The 21,743-nt window shown below is 44.9% G+C and overlaps 1 protein-coding gene across 4 annotated transcripts in view; it reads left to right on the plus strand.

Annotated features, from left to right (window-relative positions):
- The first annotated feature begins 708 nt into the window (after positions 1–708).
- Ogdh (oxoglutarate dehydrogenase) overlaps positions 709–21,743 on the plus strand; it is a 64,074-nt gene continuing 43,039 nt past the window's right edge. For 2 of the 4 annotated variants that reach the window (XM_050140879.1, XM_050140877.1), the window contains exons 1-2: positions 1,158–1,351; positions 7,067–7,314. In XM_050140879.1, the coding sequence (XP_049996836.1) occupies positions 7,093–7,314 (222 nt within the window). In that variant the 5' untranslated portion in view covers positions 1,158–1,351; positions 7,067–7,092. Of the gene's footprint in view, positions 820–1,157; positions 1,352–7,066; positions 7,315–21,743 lie in introns of those variants that run through there. The other 2 variants (XM_050140880.1, XM_050140878.1) reach the window with 2 other exon arrangements.

Consider the following 21,743-nt stretch of genomic DNA (forward strand, 5'->3'; position numbering starts at 1 on the left):
CCTGTTTATAGCAGGCTCTGGAGCCAGGACTATCCAGGGAACTCCCACCCAGCAACAGCTTCATGTCAGAAAGCAGGAGGGGACACCCAAGTCACAGGTTGCTGCTATACAATAGGGCTCACTAACTCCTCTTCCGCAAGACGGCTGCAAAACAAGTGTTCAAAAATGTTGATCTTAGCAGGGCGTTGGTGGTGCATGTCTTTAATCCCAGCTCTCGGGAGGCAGAAGCAGTGACAGAGGCAGGCGGATCTCTGTGAGTTCGAGGCCAGCCTGGTCTACAAGAGCTAGTTCCAGGACAGGCTCTAAAGCTATAGAGAAACCCTGTCTCGAATAACAATCAAACAACAACAACAACAACAAGAAGTAGATATTGCTATTCACATTTTGTGCAGTAATAAATTTCACTAACCCAACTATTGTTTAGTGCTTGTTTTGGCTCCAAAGCCTGTGGGCCTCAAAGTCGCGACGCTTCGCCTCGGGCCTGTCAAACGCTGCAATGACCAGAGTGCCCACACGCCCTGAGTTTACTAGAGTCTTAACCAGGCTCTGGAAGCTTCTCACCTCTAATTAATGACAGTGGAAGCGCGCTGAGCAACAGGCTGACTCTGGCCAGCTGGAAGCTCCGCATTGGCGCGAAGCCCGAGAGGGACGGAAAGGCAACTCTGTGACATCACGGCACGCCCACAGCCCGTCGCTCAGGCAGGCCGCTCCTCCGGGGCCGGGCTACGCGCTGACGCCACACGCCGGGGCGGGGCTGAGAGTTTGGAGCCCGGAGTGGGGTGTCGGCGCCTCACTCGGGTGGAGCAGAACGGCAGACAGGTAACCTTGCACGGCGGACGGGCTCGGTCCAGGGCTGGGCGGCTCGGCGCTTGCCAGCCGGAGCCGGCGGCCGAGGGGGAGGCCTACACGCCCTTGCAGCCGGGCCACCCGAGTGACGGGCGTGAAGCCGGACCGAGCCGGGCTGACGGAGGGCGGCGATGGTGGGCGGGGGACGAGCCTGACGGACAGGCGTCGGAGCCAATGGAACGGCAGGGTCCGCCTGGCGGGCGGAGATTGGCGGACGCGGACGCGCGCCGGGGGTCGCCGGCCCGAGCGCGATTGGCTCTGGCGGCGGAGCCTCGGAGGCGGCGGGCTTGGGTGTCGGTGGCTCGGCGGCTCGGGAGAACCCCAAGGTCGCGGCGCGTCACGTGGCCCGGTCGCTTCCTCCGGCCCGCGCGCGTTCTTTTGTCCTGCGTGCGCTGGCCCCAGCAGGCCGCCGTCCTTGTGTTCGCCGCGCCCGGTCAAGGCGCTGACCTTGGTGCCTACGGCAGCCCCACCTGCCGGTGTGAGGTGAAACCGGCAGCGGGCCAAGGTGACACTCGTTTCCCTAGAAACCCCGTCCACGCACCGCTTTCCTCGCGAGAGTGTGTGTGACAGACGCGAGTTATTCCGCCGAGTGACTGGGAAGCCTGCGACCGTGCCCTCGCAGGAGTTACCAGATCGTGTGCCTTTTACCCACGCGCAGTGCGCCAGTAGCCGAGATGACAAGCTCGGGAAGAGTAGTCACGTGGCGGACACGAGTGTGCAGACCGGAGGCCCGAGGGTAGCGCGTAGGGGTAGCTGCAGGGTGAGGCTGGAGAAAGGGAATTAAAGGGAAATGAGAAGCGCAGCGCTAGGTGATATGCGCATGCGTAGCCCCACTTCCTGACTCGCTCTGCGGGATCAGAAAATGGCGGCGTTACCATTGGAGGGTGGAGTTTTAGACCCTTGACGTCAAAAGGTCACTCAAGGAACACCTCTACAGGCCCAAGTGGGGTCAGTGGTGTCAGCCAGTTTTCGATCGAGGCCTCGAAGGGCGTGTAAACACTTTAGATACGGTGATCGTCAGTCAGAGGTGTTATCTGTAAATAGTGACGCCAATTCAGCTGTGCAACTCAGCTTCTTGACCTCTCTGTAGAAGCAAGTAACTAAAAACAAATGTTTTTTTCCCTGTGGATTTCATTACCCTACGGACCCGACTTGCGTCTGTGCATCCTGTGCTGTGACATTGAGCAGAGGGCACTGTTAGAGTTTTCTAGTTTGCCCGGTCTTGTGGTCCTGCCCTTGACGTGGCCCCGGGTAGATTACTTAGTAGCTGACGTTAGGATGAGTGACACCGTCATTGTCTTTTTCTCTTTTCTATTCTTGTCCCTTTGCCTCACATATTAGGCAGTTTTCTTTCTTTCTGTTTAAAAAGTTAGGTTATTTGTGTGTAGGGGAACATGTACATGTGACAGCGCTTGTGTAGATGTCTTAGGACAACTTGTGAGAGTTGGGTTTCTGCTCACCATGTGGATCCTGGGGATTGAACTTAGGTGGTCATGTTTGGTGGCCCTGATCCATCTTTTCCCTTGGTATGTACACATTTAGGTTTGCTTATCTTTCGGGTAGATTGACCTTTGCATTATTTATGTTCCTCTCAGTCTCTGGTAATTGCCTTTTCATTGCTCTCTGGTTTATTAGATAATAGGGCCATTCTTGGAAATACTTGGGTTTTTCTTTTTGGTTTTTCAAGATACAATTTCTCTTTAGACCTGACTGTCCTCAGACTCACAGAGATCCACCTACCTCTGCCTCTCAAGTGTTGTGATTAAAGGTGTGTGCCGCCACCACTTGTTATGAAATGTGTTTTCGATCTTACGTTCATTATTACTATCTTGTCAACAAACATATACTCTTATTTTTATCCTCCTGCCTATTGGGCTTTTTCTGATGTCAGGATTTATAGTGGCATGTTAAATGTTAAGTCTTCCATTTTGCTTATTCTAGTTTCATTTCTCCTCTTTCTCTGTGCTGACTTCCTTTGGGTTACTTTAGTGCATACAGCCAAGGCTTGCCTTGGACCCAAGGTTATCCTCTTGCTTCAGCCTTCTGCATGCTAGGGTTTGCAGGCATGCCACACCATTCCTGGCACTGCGTGTGCATGTGCGTGTGCAGGTCAGAGGACAACTTCAGAGAGTCACTTTTCTTTTCCCACTGTGCGGATCCTGGGGATCCAATTTGGGTTGTCATACTTGGCAGCAAGTGCCTCAACCAAAGTGATGAGTTTTCTTGGCAGCTCTTGTTGGACGATTTCAGATCAACAGTTCTGTTCCTTTAGTATTTAGAAACTGTCCGTTTTTAAGTTTTTCTAATCCTTGAGACAAGATCTTCCCTGGAGCTAGACTGCCAGTTAGCAAGCCCCAGCAGTCCTCCTGCCTCCCCCAGCACTGGATTTACAGATGCACATGAGTGACCACGCCTGTCTTTGCAAGTAGCTTCTAGGAATTTGAACTCTAATCTTCATGCTTATATAACACTCTGACCCACTTAAGCGGTCGTCCCAAACCTTTTCTTAATTTCATTTTCTTGGTCATAATGCGTCATTGTAGTTTTTCACAAGGTTTTTATAAGTTTATGATATGCCTGTAGTGTTTAGCTTTAGGGTCTGTTTATCTTCTTGAATATGTGTAGTTAAGCCTTTTACCAAATCAGGAAATTTTGTTGTTGCTGTTTCTGGTTTTTGTTTTTTCAAGACATGGTTTCTCTGTGTAGCTTTAGAGTCTGTCCTGGAACTTGCTTTGTGGACCAGCTTGGCCTCGAACTCACAGAGATCCACCTGTCTCTGCCTCCTGAGTGCCTTGATTAAAGGCAGACGCCACCACTGCACAGCTGTTGCTTTGTTTTTTAAGACAGGATTTCTCTCTGTAGCCCTGGCTGTCCACTCATTTTGTAGACCAGGCTGGCCTTGATCTCAGATTATTTGCCTGCCTCTGCCTCCTGAGTGCTGGGATTAAAGTTGCGCATTACAGCACCTGGCCCTATCCAGATATGGTAGTCTTAACAGCTGTGATATATTGGTATTAGTGTAAGTTGAGAAGGTATGAGAATTGATCTCATCTTTTTACTTATTTTTGAGTCAGGGTCTCACTATACATCTCTGGCTGGCCCAGATCTCTCTCATTCATTCATTCATTCATTCATTTTTGAGGCAGGAACTCATAGAGATCTTCTTGTCTCTGCCTTCCAGTGCTAGGATAAAAGGTATGCACCACCATGTCTGGCTCTTAAATATTTAAGCAGAGTAGAGCAGGCATTTTCTGACTGCTAAATAGCAGAGAATGCTACCTCAAGTCTAAGAACTTTGTTACCACTGTAGTTGTGGTCCCCACCCAGTATGAGGAATGTGCCCTCATTACTGCTGGAATCAGGCCCCAGCTGATTGTCGCTGGAGTAAAGGTAGAGATAAACTCCCCCATTTGTGTTTTGACGTCACTGAAGATGGAGCTATGGTACCTTCTCTGATGTTTGTATTAGGAAAATTGTTTAGATGTTTCATTTTGCAGCACCTGTCACTATCCTTTGACTTAAGAGCATAGGCTTTGTGCCTTCTCTTGTCTACACCTGTTAGCATTTTTTTTTCTTTTTGGTTTTTGGACACATGGTTTCTATGTGTAGTTCTGGCTGTCCTGGATCTAAATCTGTAGACCAGGCTGGCCTCAAACTCACGGACATCCTCCTGCTTCTGTCTCCCAAGTGCTGGATTAAAGGCACTTCACACCACCGCACGGCTGCCTGTTGGCCTTTCTTAGAGTTCCTCTGTTCATTAATCTGGAACATGAGGCGCAAGGATGGTGCTCTGTCAGTGCTCTGTCCAAGATTCAAGGTTCAAGTCAGTTTGCTTGCTTTCTCCACCTTTTGGAGACTTTTGTTTTAAATTTAACATTTATGTTTGGGGCTGAGTTTAGCAAGAAACAGGAATTCTGTATATACTTTAATAAAATGTTGGCAGATTATCATGCTTTCTATAAAGATTTCAGAATTTTCACTCTTTCAGAACGTATCATTGCCTTTAATCCCAGCACTTGAGAGGCAGAGACTGACAAATCTTTGAGTTAGTTCCAGGCCAGCCTGGTCTACAAAGTGAGTTCTAGGACAGCCAGGACTGTAACAAAGAGAAACCCTGTCTCAAAAAACAAAAAATCAAGGGACTGGAGAGGTGGCTCAGTGGTTAAGAATGCTGACTTCTCTTCCAGTCAGTTCCAGTGGGTTCAATTCCCAGCACCTGCATGGCAGCTCAGAACTGTCAGTAATTCCATATCTGACACCCTCATGCATATAAACAGGCCAAAACACCAATGCACATCAAATAAATAAATTTAAATTCTCTTTGAAATAGGGTCTACCTAAATAAGTAACTCCGGCTGGAAATCTAGAGGCCTCTAGAGGCTTCCCTCAGCCTCCAGAGTGCTGGGATTACAGGTGTGTGTCATGTCATAATGCAACTTCTTAAAGTGCCTCTTCCCTTCTGCCTTCACTAGTCTGCTTGCTTTAGAGCCCTGCAGGCCTGGGCATCTCTGATGCTGCAGAGCCACAGCTAGGGAAAGAGCACAGCTGTCTTCAGACTCAGGTATAGAGACTTGCTCCTTCAGTGGTCTGACTTTGGAAGTACTGGATGAAAGCCTGCATGCAGTTAGACGGGCTAAGTAGGCCGTGTACTAGAAAATGGAGATACTCCACTAATGTTTCACGAGTTAGAGTAATTGCCATACCAAGGTGACTGATGTTTACTTATCTTGGGAACTTGAATTTCTCAAACATCTCTGTTAGCTTCTTATAAGTTATAATTGTACGTTGGCCTACTTGTAAGTTATAATTCTTTAGTCATAGAATATTTACAAACAAAATATTACAAACAAATGAGAGCGACAAGAGTAATTACTGTCTCTACTGTTTGGTTCAAAGATACTGAGCAGGTCAGGTCTAGTATGTAATGCTTACACAGCATGTGGGTGTCATTGATACTTGGGCCACTATCAGTAAAGTTCTTACTGCACAAGGACCTGGGTATGGTAGTACATGCTTGTAATCCTAGGGCTGGGGAGACAGAGGCGAGTGGATCCCTAGGGCTCCCTGGCCAGCAAGCCTAGTTTATGTGATAAGTTCTAGGCGAGTGAGCTACCTTGTCTCCAAAAAGGAAGGCAACACTTGAGAAATGACACCAGAGATTGACCTTGGGCCTCCCTATAAGTACACATATTTATGAGTAGTATGTTGCATCTAGTATATAAGTATATATATCATACATATATCTGTATGTATTTAATATTTAGATGCTCTTGCCTTAGCTTCCAGACTGCTGAGAATACAGGTGTATGTCATTATGAAACACCTTTTTAAAAAAATTATTTGTGTTTTATGTACTTTGGTGTTTTGCCTGCATGTATGTCTGTTGTGAGGGTGTCAGATCCCCTGGAACAGGAGTTACAGAAAGTTGTGAGCTGCCAAGTGGGTTCTAAGAATTGAACCTGGCCCTCAGGAAGAGCAGCCAGTGCTCTTAACTTCAGAGCTAACTCCCCAGTTCCTATGCAACACTTCTACTTCCCCAGAATACTAAGAGCACAGAGAATACGCAATGATTTCTGGATACAGTAGAAAATGTCATTTTGCAATTATTGTCAGTCCTTAACCAATCCTTGTTGTCTTTTTTTTGCAGTCATTTTAGACAGTATATAATAGATGTAAAGAGGGGGCTGGAGCGATGGGTCAGTGGTTTAGAGCATTGGCTGCTCTTCCAGAGTCCTGAGTTCAATTCCTAGCAACCACACAGTGACTCACAACCATCTGTAATGAGATCTGGTGCCCTCTTTTGGCGTGCGAGCATTTATGCAGGCAGAATGTTGTATACATAACTAAATAAATAAATCTTTTTTTTTTTTTTTAAATCTTAGTCCTACAGCTAGTTGCCTGGATTCTCAGAGGAGCTGATTGGGAACTTCCTTTAAAATAAATAAATAAATAAATAAATAAATAAATGTAAAGATCCCAAGTCAGATGGGATCAAGTCTGCAACTCTGTGCCTACTTCTCTGGGGCTAATCCAGGCATTGCAGAGATGTGAGTATGTCAGTTTGACAGTCATGCTCTGTCTTGCTCTCATGTGGACTGGGCATTGAGTAAGTCATTGGCTGGTGTGAATACCTTTCAAGCTAGAATCTTTTTCCTGAACAGTTGGACAAGTTTTATCTCCTTAATGTTCTCCTAAAACTTCTCTCTCTCTTTTTAAACAGGCACTTGTGGAAGGCTTCAGGACAAAATGTTTCATTTAAGGACTTGTGCTGCTAAGTTGAGGCCATTGACGGCCTCCCAGACTGTTAAGACATTGTCACAAAACAAACCAGCAGCAATTAGGACGTTTCAACAGATTCGGTGCTATTCCGCACCTGTAGCTGCTGAACCATTTCTTAGTGGGACTAGTTCGAACTATGTGGAGGAAATGTACTGTGCCTGGTTGGAGAATCCCAAAAGTGTACATAAGGTAAGGCTCACAGAGAGTTCCTGTGCTGTGTGTGTTGGTTAGGTGCTCCCTGACTGCCAGGTAAGTAAGTGTACCTAGGAGAGTCGGTGAGCAGACAGGCAACTGGACCCCAACACCACCTACCATGTCAGCTGCATCAGACTCAGTGTGGCCTCACTGGAGAACACAGCCTTCTTGAATGATTTCCAGCAATAAACTCAACACTCTGAGCACACAAGGAAGCATGTATAGCCCTTCAAGGATATGAGGAAATACAAGTGTGGTCCTGCGAACATTGAGGAAGCACAAGACTGGTGCTCCAGGATTTCCCCAAAGCTTGCTTTAGGATGAAGCCTCTGAAGAAAGTCTGTGAGAAAGAACGGGACCTCGAGATGCTCTTTGTCCTTGCTACGCTGAGAGAACACATGTATTTGTGACATTATAAATTCAGTACATGTAATTTCTATATAAACTGGTTTAGATCCTTGTTTCTCTTTTTCTCCTGTTTTTGATTTTTCTGTATTATCTACATGGGCACTTTCTTCTTAGACCCTTTTCTTTTCTGCACTGTTTTCCTGAACCCTTTCTGAGGGCAATTTGTTGAGACAATGTGAGATGTGAATCCCCAAACTATCACAATATATCCACTTGCCCTGGGCTAGCCCAGGCATCTTAGTAGTGTCAGAATTGGTTTGGTCTGTTTGTGGCCAATGACTGCTTATAGGGTTTTTTGTTTTGGTTTGGTTTTTGGCAACAAGGTTTCTTTGTGTAACAGCCTTAGCTACCCTAGAACTCACTTTGTAGACCAGGATGACCTTGAACTCAGAGATCCTCCTGCCTCTGCCTCGGAGTGCTGGGATTAAATGTGTGTGCTGCCACTGCCCGGCTTGTTTGTAAGTTCTGTGGTCATTTCTTAGCTTTTGGATAAGGAACATGGAGTGGTTGCAGTGTGGTGTGATGTAAGAGTTTATATTCCACAGCTCCTCATCTGTAAGTTTTTGGAGAGAAAAGAAGAAAATGGCAAAGGCATGATGATTATCATCTTCATGGAGGCCATGCTCAGCCAAGATGTTTACCTTTCCTGTGAATTGGGCCTGTTTGACCTATTGAATCACAGAGTCATCTCAACAGAAGGCATCCTGTGCCTGTTATCCATTGACCTGTGACTAAGTTTTTTATTTGTTTCAACTTCATCAGGTCTTTTTTTTTTTTTGAGACCCTGGATGAATGTCATGAACAATTCAAAGAACAAACAGCCCCACCCATGGCACCCATATACCTGCTCTTATATACCTCATCCTCACTCCTCTTTCATTTTCTATATGTTGATAGTGGTGGTTCCTCGGTGGGCCTGAATCAGCAGACTCATTTACCTGGGCCCTTCCCAAACCTGCTGCTTCTGATTCTGGCCACCTGTGTTCTTGAACACCTTATAGACGACTCTCATGTACATGAGGCATTTGAGCATACGAATATAACCTTCTTTAAGGAGAAAAGTGATGTTGAAGATGCTGGCAGCTTTCTGGTGGCAAACCTAATTGGGACCATATTCAAGGATGCTTCATTTACTGTATGAATTGGCAGAAGAAAAAAAAAAACTATTTTCTTGCTTTTTATGAAACTAGGTTTCTCTATGTATTAGTCCTAGCTGGCCTGAACTTGGCTTTTGTAGACCAAACTGGCCTCAAACTCACAGAGATCCTGCTGCTCTGCCTCCCAAATACTGGGATTAAAGGTGTGCGCTACCACTGCCTGGCGAGTCTGGGCTACTTTTACAGAGTTAGGCATTGCTCTGCCCCTTCTACCTGTAGAGAGAGTACCAGAAAGGCTGATTGAAGGGCTGGGCCCTCTAGAAATTCTGGCTGTAGTCTGATAGCACTTTGATCTCTCTCCTGCCTTGTTTACCGCTAGATAGTCCTCCTCAAATTGTATTATGCACACACATGGTACATACACATTTTTTGAGGGAGTTGACCCTTAATTTAAGTCTTTTGTTTTTTTCCCCCTCAGAGACAGGGCTTATATGTGTAGCCCTAACTGCCGTGGAACTAGCTCTTGTAGACTAGTCTGGCCTCAAACTCACAGAGATCCACCTGCCTCTGCCTCCCAAGTGCAGGGATTAAAGGCATGTGCCACCACCATCTGGTTTAAGTCAGATTTTTAAAGATACCTGTAATCCACAGAATGTTAGGATCTGTAACCTTAGAAATGCTTCAGTTTTATTAAAAATGCTTTGGGGACTTGGGAGATGGACCAGTGGATGATGTGGTTGATGTACAAGTATGAAGACATAAGTTCAGACCCCCCCCCCCAGCACCCATATGAAAAGCCAGATGTGGCAACGTGTACCTATAATCCAAGTGCTGGGGATGGGATCAGAGGATCCTGGGGGCTTGCCTGGTCAGCCAATTTAACTGCACTGGTAAATTCTATTTTAGAAATGTCTGAGGTCAGTTTCAGTAATGATTTTCAGAGAGGTCATGGGGGCTGCTGGTGAAAGATGTTCAATAGGACAAACTTAAATTTATTTGTTTATTTGCCTGTCTGTCTGTCTGTCAATTTTGAGGCAGAGTCTCTGTTATGTAACCAAGCTGGTCTTGCAATCATATAGCCCAGGCTGGCCTTCAACTCATGATCCACCTGCTTCTGCCTCAAAAGGAGGTGTTTTTTTCTTTTTTGGGGGGTGGGATTCAAGACAGGGTTTCTCTAGCTTTTTGGAACCTGGCCTCAAACTCACTCTGTAGAGCAGGCTGGCCTCGAGCTCACAGAGATTCATCTGCCTCTGCCTCTGCCTCCCAAGTGCTGGGATTAAAGGTGTGCACCACCACCACCCAGCATAAGGAGGTGTTTTCATGACCACACTGAATACAGTTAACAGTGTAATTCTCTAATAGAATTACATCTTTGATTTGTATTTAAATCTTTGCAAATATCATAAAATTGCCCTTCTAAATTATGAGTGCGCGTGCGTGCGTGCGTGCGTGCGTGCGTGCGTGTGTGTGTGTGTGTGTGTGTGTGTATGTATCAATGTATGTGGGGAGGTTAGTGGTGTCAGATCCCCTGGACTTGTAGTTACAGATAACTATAAGCAGCCTGACATAGATTTTGGGCACTTAATTGGGGGTATTTTTGTTTGTTTGTTTGTTTTTTCTGAGACAGAATTTCTCTACTTAGTCCTAACTGTCATGGAACTCGCTCTGTAGAGTTCTGTAGTCTGGCCTCGAACTCACAGAGATCTGCTTGCCTCTGCTCCCAAGTGCTGGGTTTAAAGACGTGCCACCACTGTCCAGCACTAAATTGTGATCTGTTAGAAGAGTAGCAAGTGCTCATAACCACTGAGCCATCTCTCCAGCCTTTTGTGTTTTGCTTTGTAGTTAAATATGCATATGCATAAACATATTTTTACTTGTATGCTGCTCAGAATCCAATCAGGGTACTACTTCTGGGGGCTTTTTTTTTTTTTTAATTTTTGCTTTTTAAGGAGTTGTGTTTTGTTGTATTGTGTCGCTTAGACCCTGGCCCAGGTCCCTGAATTCCTGTGCTCAAGCAGTCCTCCTGCTGTAGCCTCTCAAGTATTAGGGTCTGTGGGTGCGGGCTGCCATGCCTTGCTTTTACCACCCCATTCCCCCTTTTTGTGATGCTTGGGATTAAACCCATGGCTTTATATGAGGCAGTGATTTGGGCACTGAGCTATGTCTTTGTCTGATGTTATTTATTTGGTTGAATCTTGGTCTCACATTGTAGCCCAGACTGACTGGAACTCATTGTGTAGCACAGGCTAGTTTGGAAGGTATGGTGATTCTGTTATCTCAGTCTCCCAGGTATTGGGATTACAGACATGAGCCATCGTGTATGACCACATTTAAAACAAGACAGCCATGATGGCACACGCCTTTAATTTAAGACAGCCAGATCTCTGTGACTTTTAGGCCAGTCTGATTCAAAACAAGTTCCAAGAAAGCTAGAGCTACACCAAGAAATCCTATCTTGAAAAAGAAAACAATAACCACAGAAGCAACTTTTTAAAAAGATGGCTGGGTTTTAGTTTAGTAGTACTGTATTTGCCCAACATATATGAGGCCCCTGGTTCAATCCCCAGTATTTCATAGAAAAAAGAATATATAATTGTGTGGCAAAAATATTGCCACAGGATAGAGCTCCTATGTCCTTTCTTCCAGTGTTGCTCCACAGTGTTCTGTTTTCTTACTTGATCTGCCTCTGCACCAGGTCTACTATCCTTTTGTTCTAAGTTTGGTCTTCTCTGAGACTTTATCTGTTATAGATATTTCTCATTGAATGCTTTTAAGAACCTTTGGTGGTAGCTTGTTACTTTTTTTTTTTTTTTGATATCATAATTTGTTGGGGATACTTAGAATGGTGACATCTATTTTTGTGGGGGTGGTTTGTTTTGTTTTCAAGACAGGGTTTCTTTGTGCAACAGCCTTGGCTGGCCTCGAACTCCTGGACGCTGGGAGTAAGGTATTGCCCAGCCATTTTTTCTGTTTTAAAAACAGTCAAAACTAGGGTTGGAGAGATGGCTCAGTGGTTAAGAGCATTGCCCACTTTTCGGAGGTCCTAAGTTCAATTCCCAGCACCCACATGGTGGCCCACAACCATCTATAATAGGACCTGATGTCCTCTTCTGGCATGCAGGTATATATGCACTCATACATAAAATATAAATAAAATTACAAAAAAACAGTCAAAACTAGCCAAACATGTTGGCACATATGTATGATCTCAATAGCCTTTGTTAATGTTTAAAAGCAGCAGGTAGTTGAAAACTGCTAAGCCCCTGTCAATCTTGAAACTGGTCTTGATTTACTCAGTAGAGACAGTACCTAAGCTCCAGGTATAGTATGGCATCTAGTTCTTCCTGATGCAACTACCTGGTTTGGGCCTGACTGAGATAAGTCTAGTTTGGTTCTGAAGGACCAGCTCCTTTTACCCCTTCTTCCCCGTGTTGCTCCAGCACCTGTCTTGAAGGTGCTGCTCATTGGTCCTGCTTGTTTTCTGCCTGTCTGCCATTGAGCGCTCTCACAGCTGCAGCACTCTAGCCTTTTCCTGGCTTGATTGACACCTCCACCTTCCCAAAGCCTCCCTTCTTTCTGAATTTGTTAATTGATCCTTCCTTCCTTCTTCCTTTCTTCTTTCTTTCTTTTTTCTTTCTCTCTTTTTTTTGAGACAGGGTTTCTCTGAACCAGTTCTAGCTGTCCTAGAACTTGCTTTGTAGACCAGGCTGGCCTTGAACTCACATAGATCTGCCTGCCTCTGCCTCCCTCTGCCTCTGCTGGAACTAAAGGTGTGTGCCACCACCCATCTTGATAGCCATTTTTTATTTGTGTTTTTCTTATGTCTTTTGCTTGCCCATTCCTAAAGTACAATAGGAACTACAGTTCCAGGTGGCTGCTGTAGGAGTGAGGGACTCTGCATTCAGAAACTAGGAGGGCTATCACTTTCATTTGGCCTAACTCTTGCCCTTTTTGGCCTGTGCTTTCTTTCATGCTCATAAACCAAAATTTTCTTATTTTCTGCAAGTGAACCTGTCAGAACAGAAAAGATACAAGTCATATGCATAATCTACATTACAAGTCACATTCATTCCATGGGAGTGACAACTGCTTTGACTGCATTCAGAAAAATCCAGAGAAAAATCAAAGAGCTGTTTGTAAGTCCAAGAAATAGTTCATTTTCTCTATGTGTTCTAAGGAACCAATGCCAATGTTTAGAAAACAGAAGTTATCACATTGTAGAGGTAGCCTGTACAATCTTGAGGCTTCCTACACTCTGGCTCCTTCCCTCCATTCAAGACTATCTTGCAGGTCTGAGGCCCTTGGGACTCTTGCTTAACTTGGTGTTTATCTTGTGAGGGGAGGACATGGTGACTTGAAGCCTCAGCATTCTAAAAGAAGTCTTGGAATAGCTGCTTTTCCCAGCCAGCTTAGGGCTCCTACACAGGAGGCCCAGTCACAACTGTGGAGGACAAAATTGCTTGGTCCTTTTCCAGGTAGGCCCCAACCAGATCTACATAGGTGACCCCAGATAGCCATTTTTTGATTGGTCTCTCAGTTGTGTCACGTACAGAGCTGGGCAGAGGTAAGTGCTCTCCTTTGCTGCAGAATCTCCTGAGTCTGTTAAAAAGAAGAGCCATGGGGTATGTTGGCTGTAATACTTTCCTATGGGAAAAGCTTGGTTCCCTAGAGTATCAGTATAACAAACCATTCCCAAACTACATCTTAAAGTGGTAACAGTGTGGTGTTTCTCTTGATTCAGTCAGCTGAAAGCCCCTGGTTTCTCATCGTGTCCCCATGCAGCCAAGACTACTCTAGGCAGGGTCTATGAAGGCCTTATTCATAGCTGGCAGTCGTTGCTGGTCTGCTTCTCAGGCACTGGGTCTTAGTTTTAAGAAGGTTCTAGTGATAAGGAGTGGCTGCAGAGTTCCTGAGATCTAAGCTCAGGTCTCCTACTGGAACCTATTGGTAAGTGCAAGTTGATGTCGGCCTTCAAGGGTTGAAGAGAGACAGACTCTTCCCTGAGAGATGAGAGGCAGGGCATGTGTATGGATGGAAGACCATGTAGGACTGACTGGCTAGGCTAGCCTCCATCCTGTTTGACTGTGGTCTGATAGTGTGGCCACCTGTAGTTCAGTGCAGCACGCCTTACTTACAGTACCCTCCATAAGTCAGAGCTAAGGGAGCTTTGTTAGTCTTAGGTATCCATCACAATTTAATTCACATACCCAGACAGAAAGTTTAGAAACTTCTATCACCAATACTGTACTGTAAAAACAACAGCATTGTCGTAATGGAGCATGCGTTCATTTGGTGTTTTTACTGATATCTGGTAGTAGTCTCCCTAGGTTTTTGTTAGTTTCTTGTGATTTTATTTACCTGCTAGGTAACTATATGTTACTGTTATTTACAGGCTGCCATCTTCAAGAGTAGTGGGACTACAGGCATGCTCTAGTTTTAACTGGGTTTGTAGTACCAGCAAGCATGGATCACAGTCTACCTGAGGCTTTGTCTCATAGATGGGATAGTGTTGGTCAGTGGTCATATCTTGCTGGAAAAGAGACCTCTGCCTAGGGATTGCCTGAGTGGATAAAAGTGTCTGGAGTCCAGCCTCTTGAATCTTTTTTTGGTTTTTCAAGACAGTGTTTCTCTATGTAACGGCTTTGACTATCCTGGAACTCACTCTATAGATCAGGCTTGCCTTGAACTCACAGAGATCCACCAAGTGCAGGAATGACCCTCTTGAATTTTTTTTTTTTTTTTTGAACATTTGTGCTTAGCCTTTACTCTGGCTACTTTCACATCGGGCCTGAGACCTGTTCACACAAGGTAGTCACACATTCACATTTGAAATCATTCCCAGGGTGTTTTCTGGAAGGACTCAGAGCCTGCGAGAAAGAACAGAGTCATAGGTTTGGAGGAGGGGGATAGATAGCATGCAGTCAGCCTTACTTGTGCATGCTGTGGCTAGGACAGCAGGGCTCGCCCTTCCAAATGGCACTTACCATCCTCTGGGTAGGTGATCATAGGGCACTGGGTGGACACTGGGTCACTCGGGGTATCTGCCTTTTCACTTATTTCTCTGTAGCTCATATTGATAACAATAAGTTTAATTAGCATTTGATCTTAATAATCGAGGGTATATATTTGATAATGCTGGGCTTCATCAAAAATTTATCAGTAGTAGGTAGGCCTTTGAACCCGGCCTACCCATACCGCTGGATTATTGTCACATGTCGTTGGTTATTCTTTGACTGGTACCAGTACAGGACTAAGTGCTTTTGGTTTTCTATAAATAACGTGGGAAGTCAGACTTCATTTTATTTCAACCATAGTATTAAAATTATTTGCATTTGAAATCTGTTTCAAGTCATTTTGACAGAAAGGTTATAACCTTAAACCCACCAGCACTGCCTGGCCAAAACCATGTTTTTAGAACCCATGTTTTTGCTAGGCATGGTGGTGCATACCTTTAATCCCAACATTGGGGAGACAGGCAGATCTCTATGAGTTCAAAGCCAGCCTGGGATACAGAGTGAGACCCAGTCTCAAAACAAAAACAATGCCCTTTACCCACTCCCCACATGCAGTGTACAACTAACTCTTTTTAAAGAAAAAAAAAAGTGTGTTTTCAGCTAATCGGGTGGCTCAATTAGTAAAGCAGTGACCTGCATTGAATCCCTAACATCCATGTAAAATATGGCCATAGTAGGCTGGAGAGATGGCTCAGCAGTTAAGAGCACTGACTGCTCTTCCAGAGGACCCGGGTTCAATTCCCAGCACCCACATGACAGCTCACATACATGCAGGCAAAACACCAATGCACATAAAAGTAAATAAATTAAAAATATGGCTACAGTGGGCAGTGCATGCTTGTAGTCCCATCACGGGGGTGGGGGGTAGAAACGATAGAATCCCTGGCTTTCTAGCAAGCCAGTCTAGCTGCACCAGTGAGCCCAAAGTACAGTGAGAGACCCTGTCTGAAAAAGTTATGGTAAAGAGCAGTCGTGGAAGATGATAGGCGCCCACATGACCTACAGATTCTTCATACACATAAACATGTATGCACACATATACAATATGCCCAAAAAAAAGAAAAAAAAACTATGTATACTTTCAAAATTGCTTAGTAGGTGCAGAGACTGGTGCCTTGGGATAGGCACCTCCTGTACCTGTAGCCCCTCTTATCCAGACATAATCCTGACAGCTTCCTGTTCTATGAGTGTCATTTGTAACCTTGTCCACCTACTGTGATATTTTAACCTTTTTCTTTATCTCTGTTCAGAGATTTGAATGTTGTGAACTTTGTGCAGTCTAGTACTAATCTAGGCAAGGAGCCAAATATTTTCCTTGTTTATTGCAAAACATGCCAAGTAAGCGGTTGGAGAGGCAAATGACCTTAGAAATGGGTGTGGTGGATGGGGCCGTGAGCGAAGGTCAATATGACTCAGAAGTCTCCACCACCCTTCATTCTCCTGGAGCCAGAGTTCAGCTCTGTCTTGTGGACAAGAAACCATTTCAGCTGCAGGAAACTGCCGTGAATCATATTTCCCAGTGACCTAGCTGTTGCTTTCTTTCTTTTTACTCCTTCCTGGTCCCCAGACATAATTTTTTTTTTTTTTCGAGACAGGGTTTCTCTGTGGTTTTGGAGCCTGTCCTGGAACTAGCTCTTGTAGTCCAGGCTGGTCTCGAACTCACAGAGATCCGCCTGCCTCTGCCTCCCAAGTGCTGGGATTAAAGGCATGCGCCATCACCACCCGGCCCCAGACATATTTCTGAAGGTAGAAATTGCTGCCCTTTTCACATGGTTGGTGGACTTTATCCAGGTGATAACAAGGGATAATGAAGGTGGGAATACATTTGATTCAGAGAACTGGGGTTGGTGGCTTAGGCTCATTTTCATCACTCAGAAGATTGGGGTTGGTCAGGTTCTCATCTGTGCCACCTTAGTGAGTGGCCTTCCGTCTTCTAGTTTGCACTGAGCAGAAATTGGGGGTGAGGGGGTTGACTTTTTTTCCCCTGAAACTTTTTTTACATTTACAGAAGCTTCCTCTTGTACAGACCAGGCACTAATGTCTCAGCCCTAGTGGTGATCTCCTGCATTCCTGTAAAGATAAGACTTCAGACTAGCGATAAATTCATAGACTCTCAAATTGACATATATGCAGGAGACCAACAGGACTATCCGAGATAGTGGTAAATCCAGGTGTTTACAGTGACTCCCGTGTGAGGTGAATGAATGGTATCTAGGTATCTGAGGAGGACGTGGGGAAGGCAAGGATCTTAGAAGTCGGTGGTCAGTAAAGAGAACCCTAAGCCCAGGGCTGGGATATTATAGAGGACAGTGACATGGATGTTGGCACATCAGGGGTGGGAGAGATGAAGGCAGGACTGGGGGATGGGAGCTGTGGGTAAAATGCAGGGTTGCAGAGGCAAGAGAGAAATGGGAATGGCTTCTGGCCTTCCCAAGAAGAAAGTTGTTTCATTAAGGCTGCTAGGAAGAGAATATGGTCACCAGATAGGAGTGCTTCTGGCCTTAAACAGGTGTATATAGTTTGGTTACCTGTGGCCAAATGATATCCTGCACTTTTCTAAGTCTTTTAAAAAGAATATTTAAATAACATATTTAAATTTATTCAGTATATGTAGTATGAGTTTTGCCAGTAGGTGTGGCAGCCTGCTGTGTATTGTAGCCTCTGATGGTTATCTGTTAGTGTGACAGCAGTCGTGGTTCAGAGGGGGTTCAGAGGGGGTTCTTTAGGTATAGTCCCAACCCAGTATCCGGGGGCACTCTTCTCTTGTCAGTTTGTTTGAGAAGAACCACTGGAGCTGTGTAACCTTCATTTTCCTCTCTGGAAACCCAAGAATACTGGTATGAACCTGGTTTTTTGGCTAACTTTAGTACAAGCAGAGGTTTTGTCTGTTGTCTTCAGCCAATCACCTGGCGTTTTAGGCGCAAAAGAAGGTCACAGGGAGCTGGGTGTGGTGCTACCATGCCTCTCTTTTTACTTGTGTGCTCAGGATTTGAACTCAGGTCCTCATGCTTGTACAGCAAGCACTGAACGATAACTTTAGCCTCCCTACTTTATTTTTGAGGCAGAGTCTGCCAATTTCACTAAATTAGCTGGCTAGCAAGCCCCAGATACGACCTTTACCTCCCCAGCATAAGGATTATAGATGCACACTATCATACCTGGCTCTTTTATATGAGGATCACACTCAGGCCCTCGTGCTTATGTGTCAAAGATTTTACCAGGTGAACTATATTCCCAGCTCTTGCATTGAACTCACCTTTCTTCTTAGCCTTCTGAGTGGCCTTTGAAACCTGACCCTGCTGCTGTACCTGCTCCTTCTCCCGCATGAGTGTCTTTCTGTGTAGCACAGACTAGCCTTGAATTGTCAATTCTCCTACCTTACTCTCCTGAGTACATCATTGTACTTGGCTTCAAATGTTTTTATAGATGCTGATCCTTAAGTGGCTGTTGCTCACCAGGATTTTACAGTGTTGTTTGTTGGTTTGTTTTTCGAGACAGGGTTTCTCTGTGTAACAGCCCTAACAACTTAAATTAACCCATTTCTATTACTCTATGTGCTGCCCCAAGGCTCGTGGCTTTTACCTCTCCAGCAGGTCCTGCTTCCTTTCTGTCTAGTTGGTAATTCCTCTGAATCTGCTCCTCTTCCTCAGCATTCTCTCTGCCCCAAAAATTCTGCCTAGCTTTTGGCCAATCAGCTTTCTATTAACGAGAGCAACACATTTTCACAATGTACGGAGGATTATTCCACATCAAGGATGGTATGTTTTAAGGATTTAAGAGTGTTTGGGAAGCTGGGCCATGGTGTGCATGCCTTTAATCTAGCAGTCAAGAAGCAGAGGTAGGCACATCTCTGAGTTTGAGGCTAGCCTGGTCTACAGAGCAAGTTCCGGGACAGCTAAGGCTATACAGAGAATTTCTGTCTCAAAAAAAAGTGTTTAGGGACCTAGCATGATAGAGCAGTATTCTGGAGGCTGAGACAGATTTCCGAGTTCCAGTCCATCCTAGTCTACAAAGTAGTTTCTGGCCAGTTGGCCATAGTGAGAACCTATCTATTAAAAAAGTTTGGGGCTGGAGAGGTGGCTCAGCAGTTAAGAGCACTGACTCTTCTTCCAGAGGTCCTGAGTTCAATTCCCAGCAACCACATGGTGGCTCACAACCATCTATAAGATCTGGTGTCCTCTTCTGGGGTACAGGTGCACATGCAGGCAGAATACTGTGTACATAATAAATAAATGAATCTTTTAAAAAAAAAGTCAAAAATAAGTAAAACAAAGTTTGGGGAATAGTTGGGGAATGGGGTTGTAGCTCCAGTTGGTAGATTACTTTCCTAATATGCACAGAGTCCTGAGTTTGATTTCTGGCATTGCATAAGCCAGGTATGGTGGCACACGATTGGAATCCTAGCCTTTTAGAGTAGAGCCAAGGGATAAGAAGCTCAAGGTCACCCTCGGCTACAATAGCAAGTTTAAGACCAGCCTGGGACACATGAGACCTTGTTAGAAAATAAAGGAAGAAATCATGCTTCGGATTTATTTTAGTTTAATGGTAGAGAGCCTGCTCTGTGTATGAGAGGCTCTGGGTTTGATTCCCCAGCCCTGGCGGGTGCTATGAAAATAAAAAGAAGGTGTTTTGGGTTGTGCTGTTCTTCAGGGGCTACTTGCTGTCAGGGTTATGCTATTCTTCCTGCAGCTAGTTTAGAGTTCTTTGTGGGAGGAGCTGCTTGTTGTTTGCTTGTAGTACTGGGATGGGATAGGGCTGGATTGTCTCCTGCCCAGTTTTCTGCTACATTGCAGAGACTGTTACTGAAGACCTGGGTGTAGGCCAAGGAAAGCTGTCTAATGATTTCTTGGACTGAGTATTTGAAGATGGACCACTAAACCATGTAGCCCATGGTCATTTCTTCTAGACTGATACTCACATATGCTGTCATTGATCATCTTTGCTTCTAGAGCAAGCACCTATAGCCAAAGTATGTAGTCTTCCAGCAGAATGTCTGCTTCCAGAAGATGGACAGCCAAAGTATGCTGTCATTGGTCATTCCTGCTTCCAGATGTAAGGAGCTCTGTTGGGCTTGCTGGAAAGGCTCCATGAAGTCAGAAGCACCTGGGGATATCCACTGAGTTTCATGGAGAGCCATCTTCTAGATGTCTTGTGTAGAACCTGGCAGGGTCTGAGTGGAATGCTAACAGTCGTGTCCTCCATTTTTCCCAACTCGGGTAGAAATATTGCTCTTCCCCACATTAGAGAAAGAGCCAGAGTGAGTTCTGGTGGGAGCCAGATTCATAGAGGAAGATTAAGACCATGGTTTTGAGAAATTTACATCCTTGATCTGTGTTGCAAACACTTGGATAATGTCTTTTAAAAAGTAAAACTGTTGTTTTTTGGTTTTTTGACACAGGATTTCTCTGAGTAGCCCTGGCTGCTCTGGAACTCACTCTGTAGACCTGGCTGGCCTCAAACTCAGAGATCTTAAAGGCATACACTATCACCCCCCAGCTCTGTAACCTCTTTTCTCCTGTTTCAGACAGTCAGCTTATGTCTCAATGTTTCTATAGTGGGTTTCATTGTAGTACCTGAAGAGAATAGCAGGTCTGTCTTCCCCAGTCAATGGCCAGTTAACCAGAAAAGTGATCATTTAAAACATTTAAAAATTGTCACTGGAGTATAGTTCATATGACACAGATGTCATTTTAAAGTGTGCAGTGTTTTTACCATATTCACAAGGCGGCGCAGTCATCTTCCCAGTGTGTTTTTTTGCTGTTTTGGTTTTAGGGCAGTGTTTGACTCTGGAGCCTTGACTTACCTAAAACTCACTGTGTAGACCAGGTTGACCTCAAACTCACAGAGATCCACTTGCCTCTGCCTCCTGAGCGCTGGATTAAAGGCATGCATCACCACCACCCGGCTAATTTTTTTAAATGAATACAATGGAGTATGTTTTTATTGATGTTCTTATTGTAGACTGTTATAAGCATTTCAGAAAAGTCTTCATAAGTATCCAGAATGAGAGGCTACCCTGTTCCGTAAGAGGCAGTCAGGCCTTTGTATAGCAGGGAACTTCCTGGTTTATGTACCAAGAATATATATATTCGTAAATCAGGTATGTTGGTTTCTGGACACTGTCATGAAAGACCTAAGTCTAAAAATCCAGATGACTAGGATAGGGATGAAGAAGAGGGCCACTGGCAAATCACTCGCCTAGCACATTGATGGTCTTGGGTTTGATTTCTAGCATAAGACAAAGAACTTCAGTGATCAGTGATCAATATTATGATTTATTGAGTTGTCTTTACTTGCTGCCCTTAGGCACAGAGTAGTTGATAGCCACTAACCTCCCCATACCACACCCATCTCATCCCCCATCCCACCCCCCAAAAAAACCCACATCTGGGTAGTATCTCTGCAGAGTTCCTAGGAAGGTGAGCATAAAAGTCTAGTAAGTTTTCACCTTGCATACTTTTTCAAGACAGTCTAATCAGAGTTTACTGGTGGGAAAGTTTAGAAACAAAACTGTATTGCAGAGAAGACGACATTTCACCTTACAAGGCTGTGTTATGGTAGCTAAGTTGGGGAGACCAAAGCCAGGGGTCTCTGTCCTGCCAGCCAGCTCCCAAACAATGACTTATTATGGAAGCTTGTCTTGGCATAAGCCCCCAACTCACTCTTAATCTGCTTCTATTAATCTATGTTCTACCACATATTTTTTTAACCTATTCTCCATTCTGTATGTCCAACTTGTTTTGTATCTCCTGCATGCATGCCTAGATTCTTCCCAGTTTTCTCTCTGCTCAGAAGTCCCACCTATACCTCCTCCTGCCTAGCTATTGGCTGTTCAGCTTTTTATTACACCAATCACACAGTACATCTTCACACAGTGTACAAGTAGCCCACAACAAAGCTAGTT

The sequence above is a fragment of the Alexandromys fortis genome, unplaced genomic scaffold, assembly GCF_014885135.2.
Source record: "Alexandromys fortis isolate MF-2015 unplaced genomic scaffold, M_Fortis_MF-2015_v1.1 scaffold_7, whole genome shotgun sequence".
NCBI lineage: Eukaryota > Metazoa > Chordata > Mammalia > Rodentia > Cricetidae > Alexandromys > Alexandromys fortis.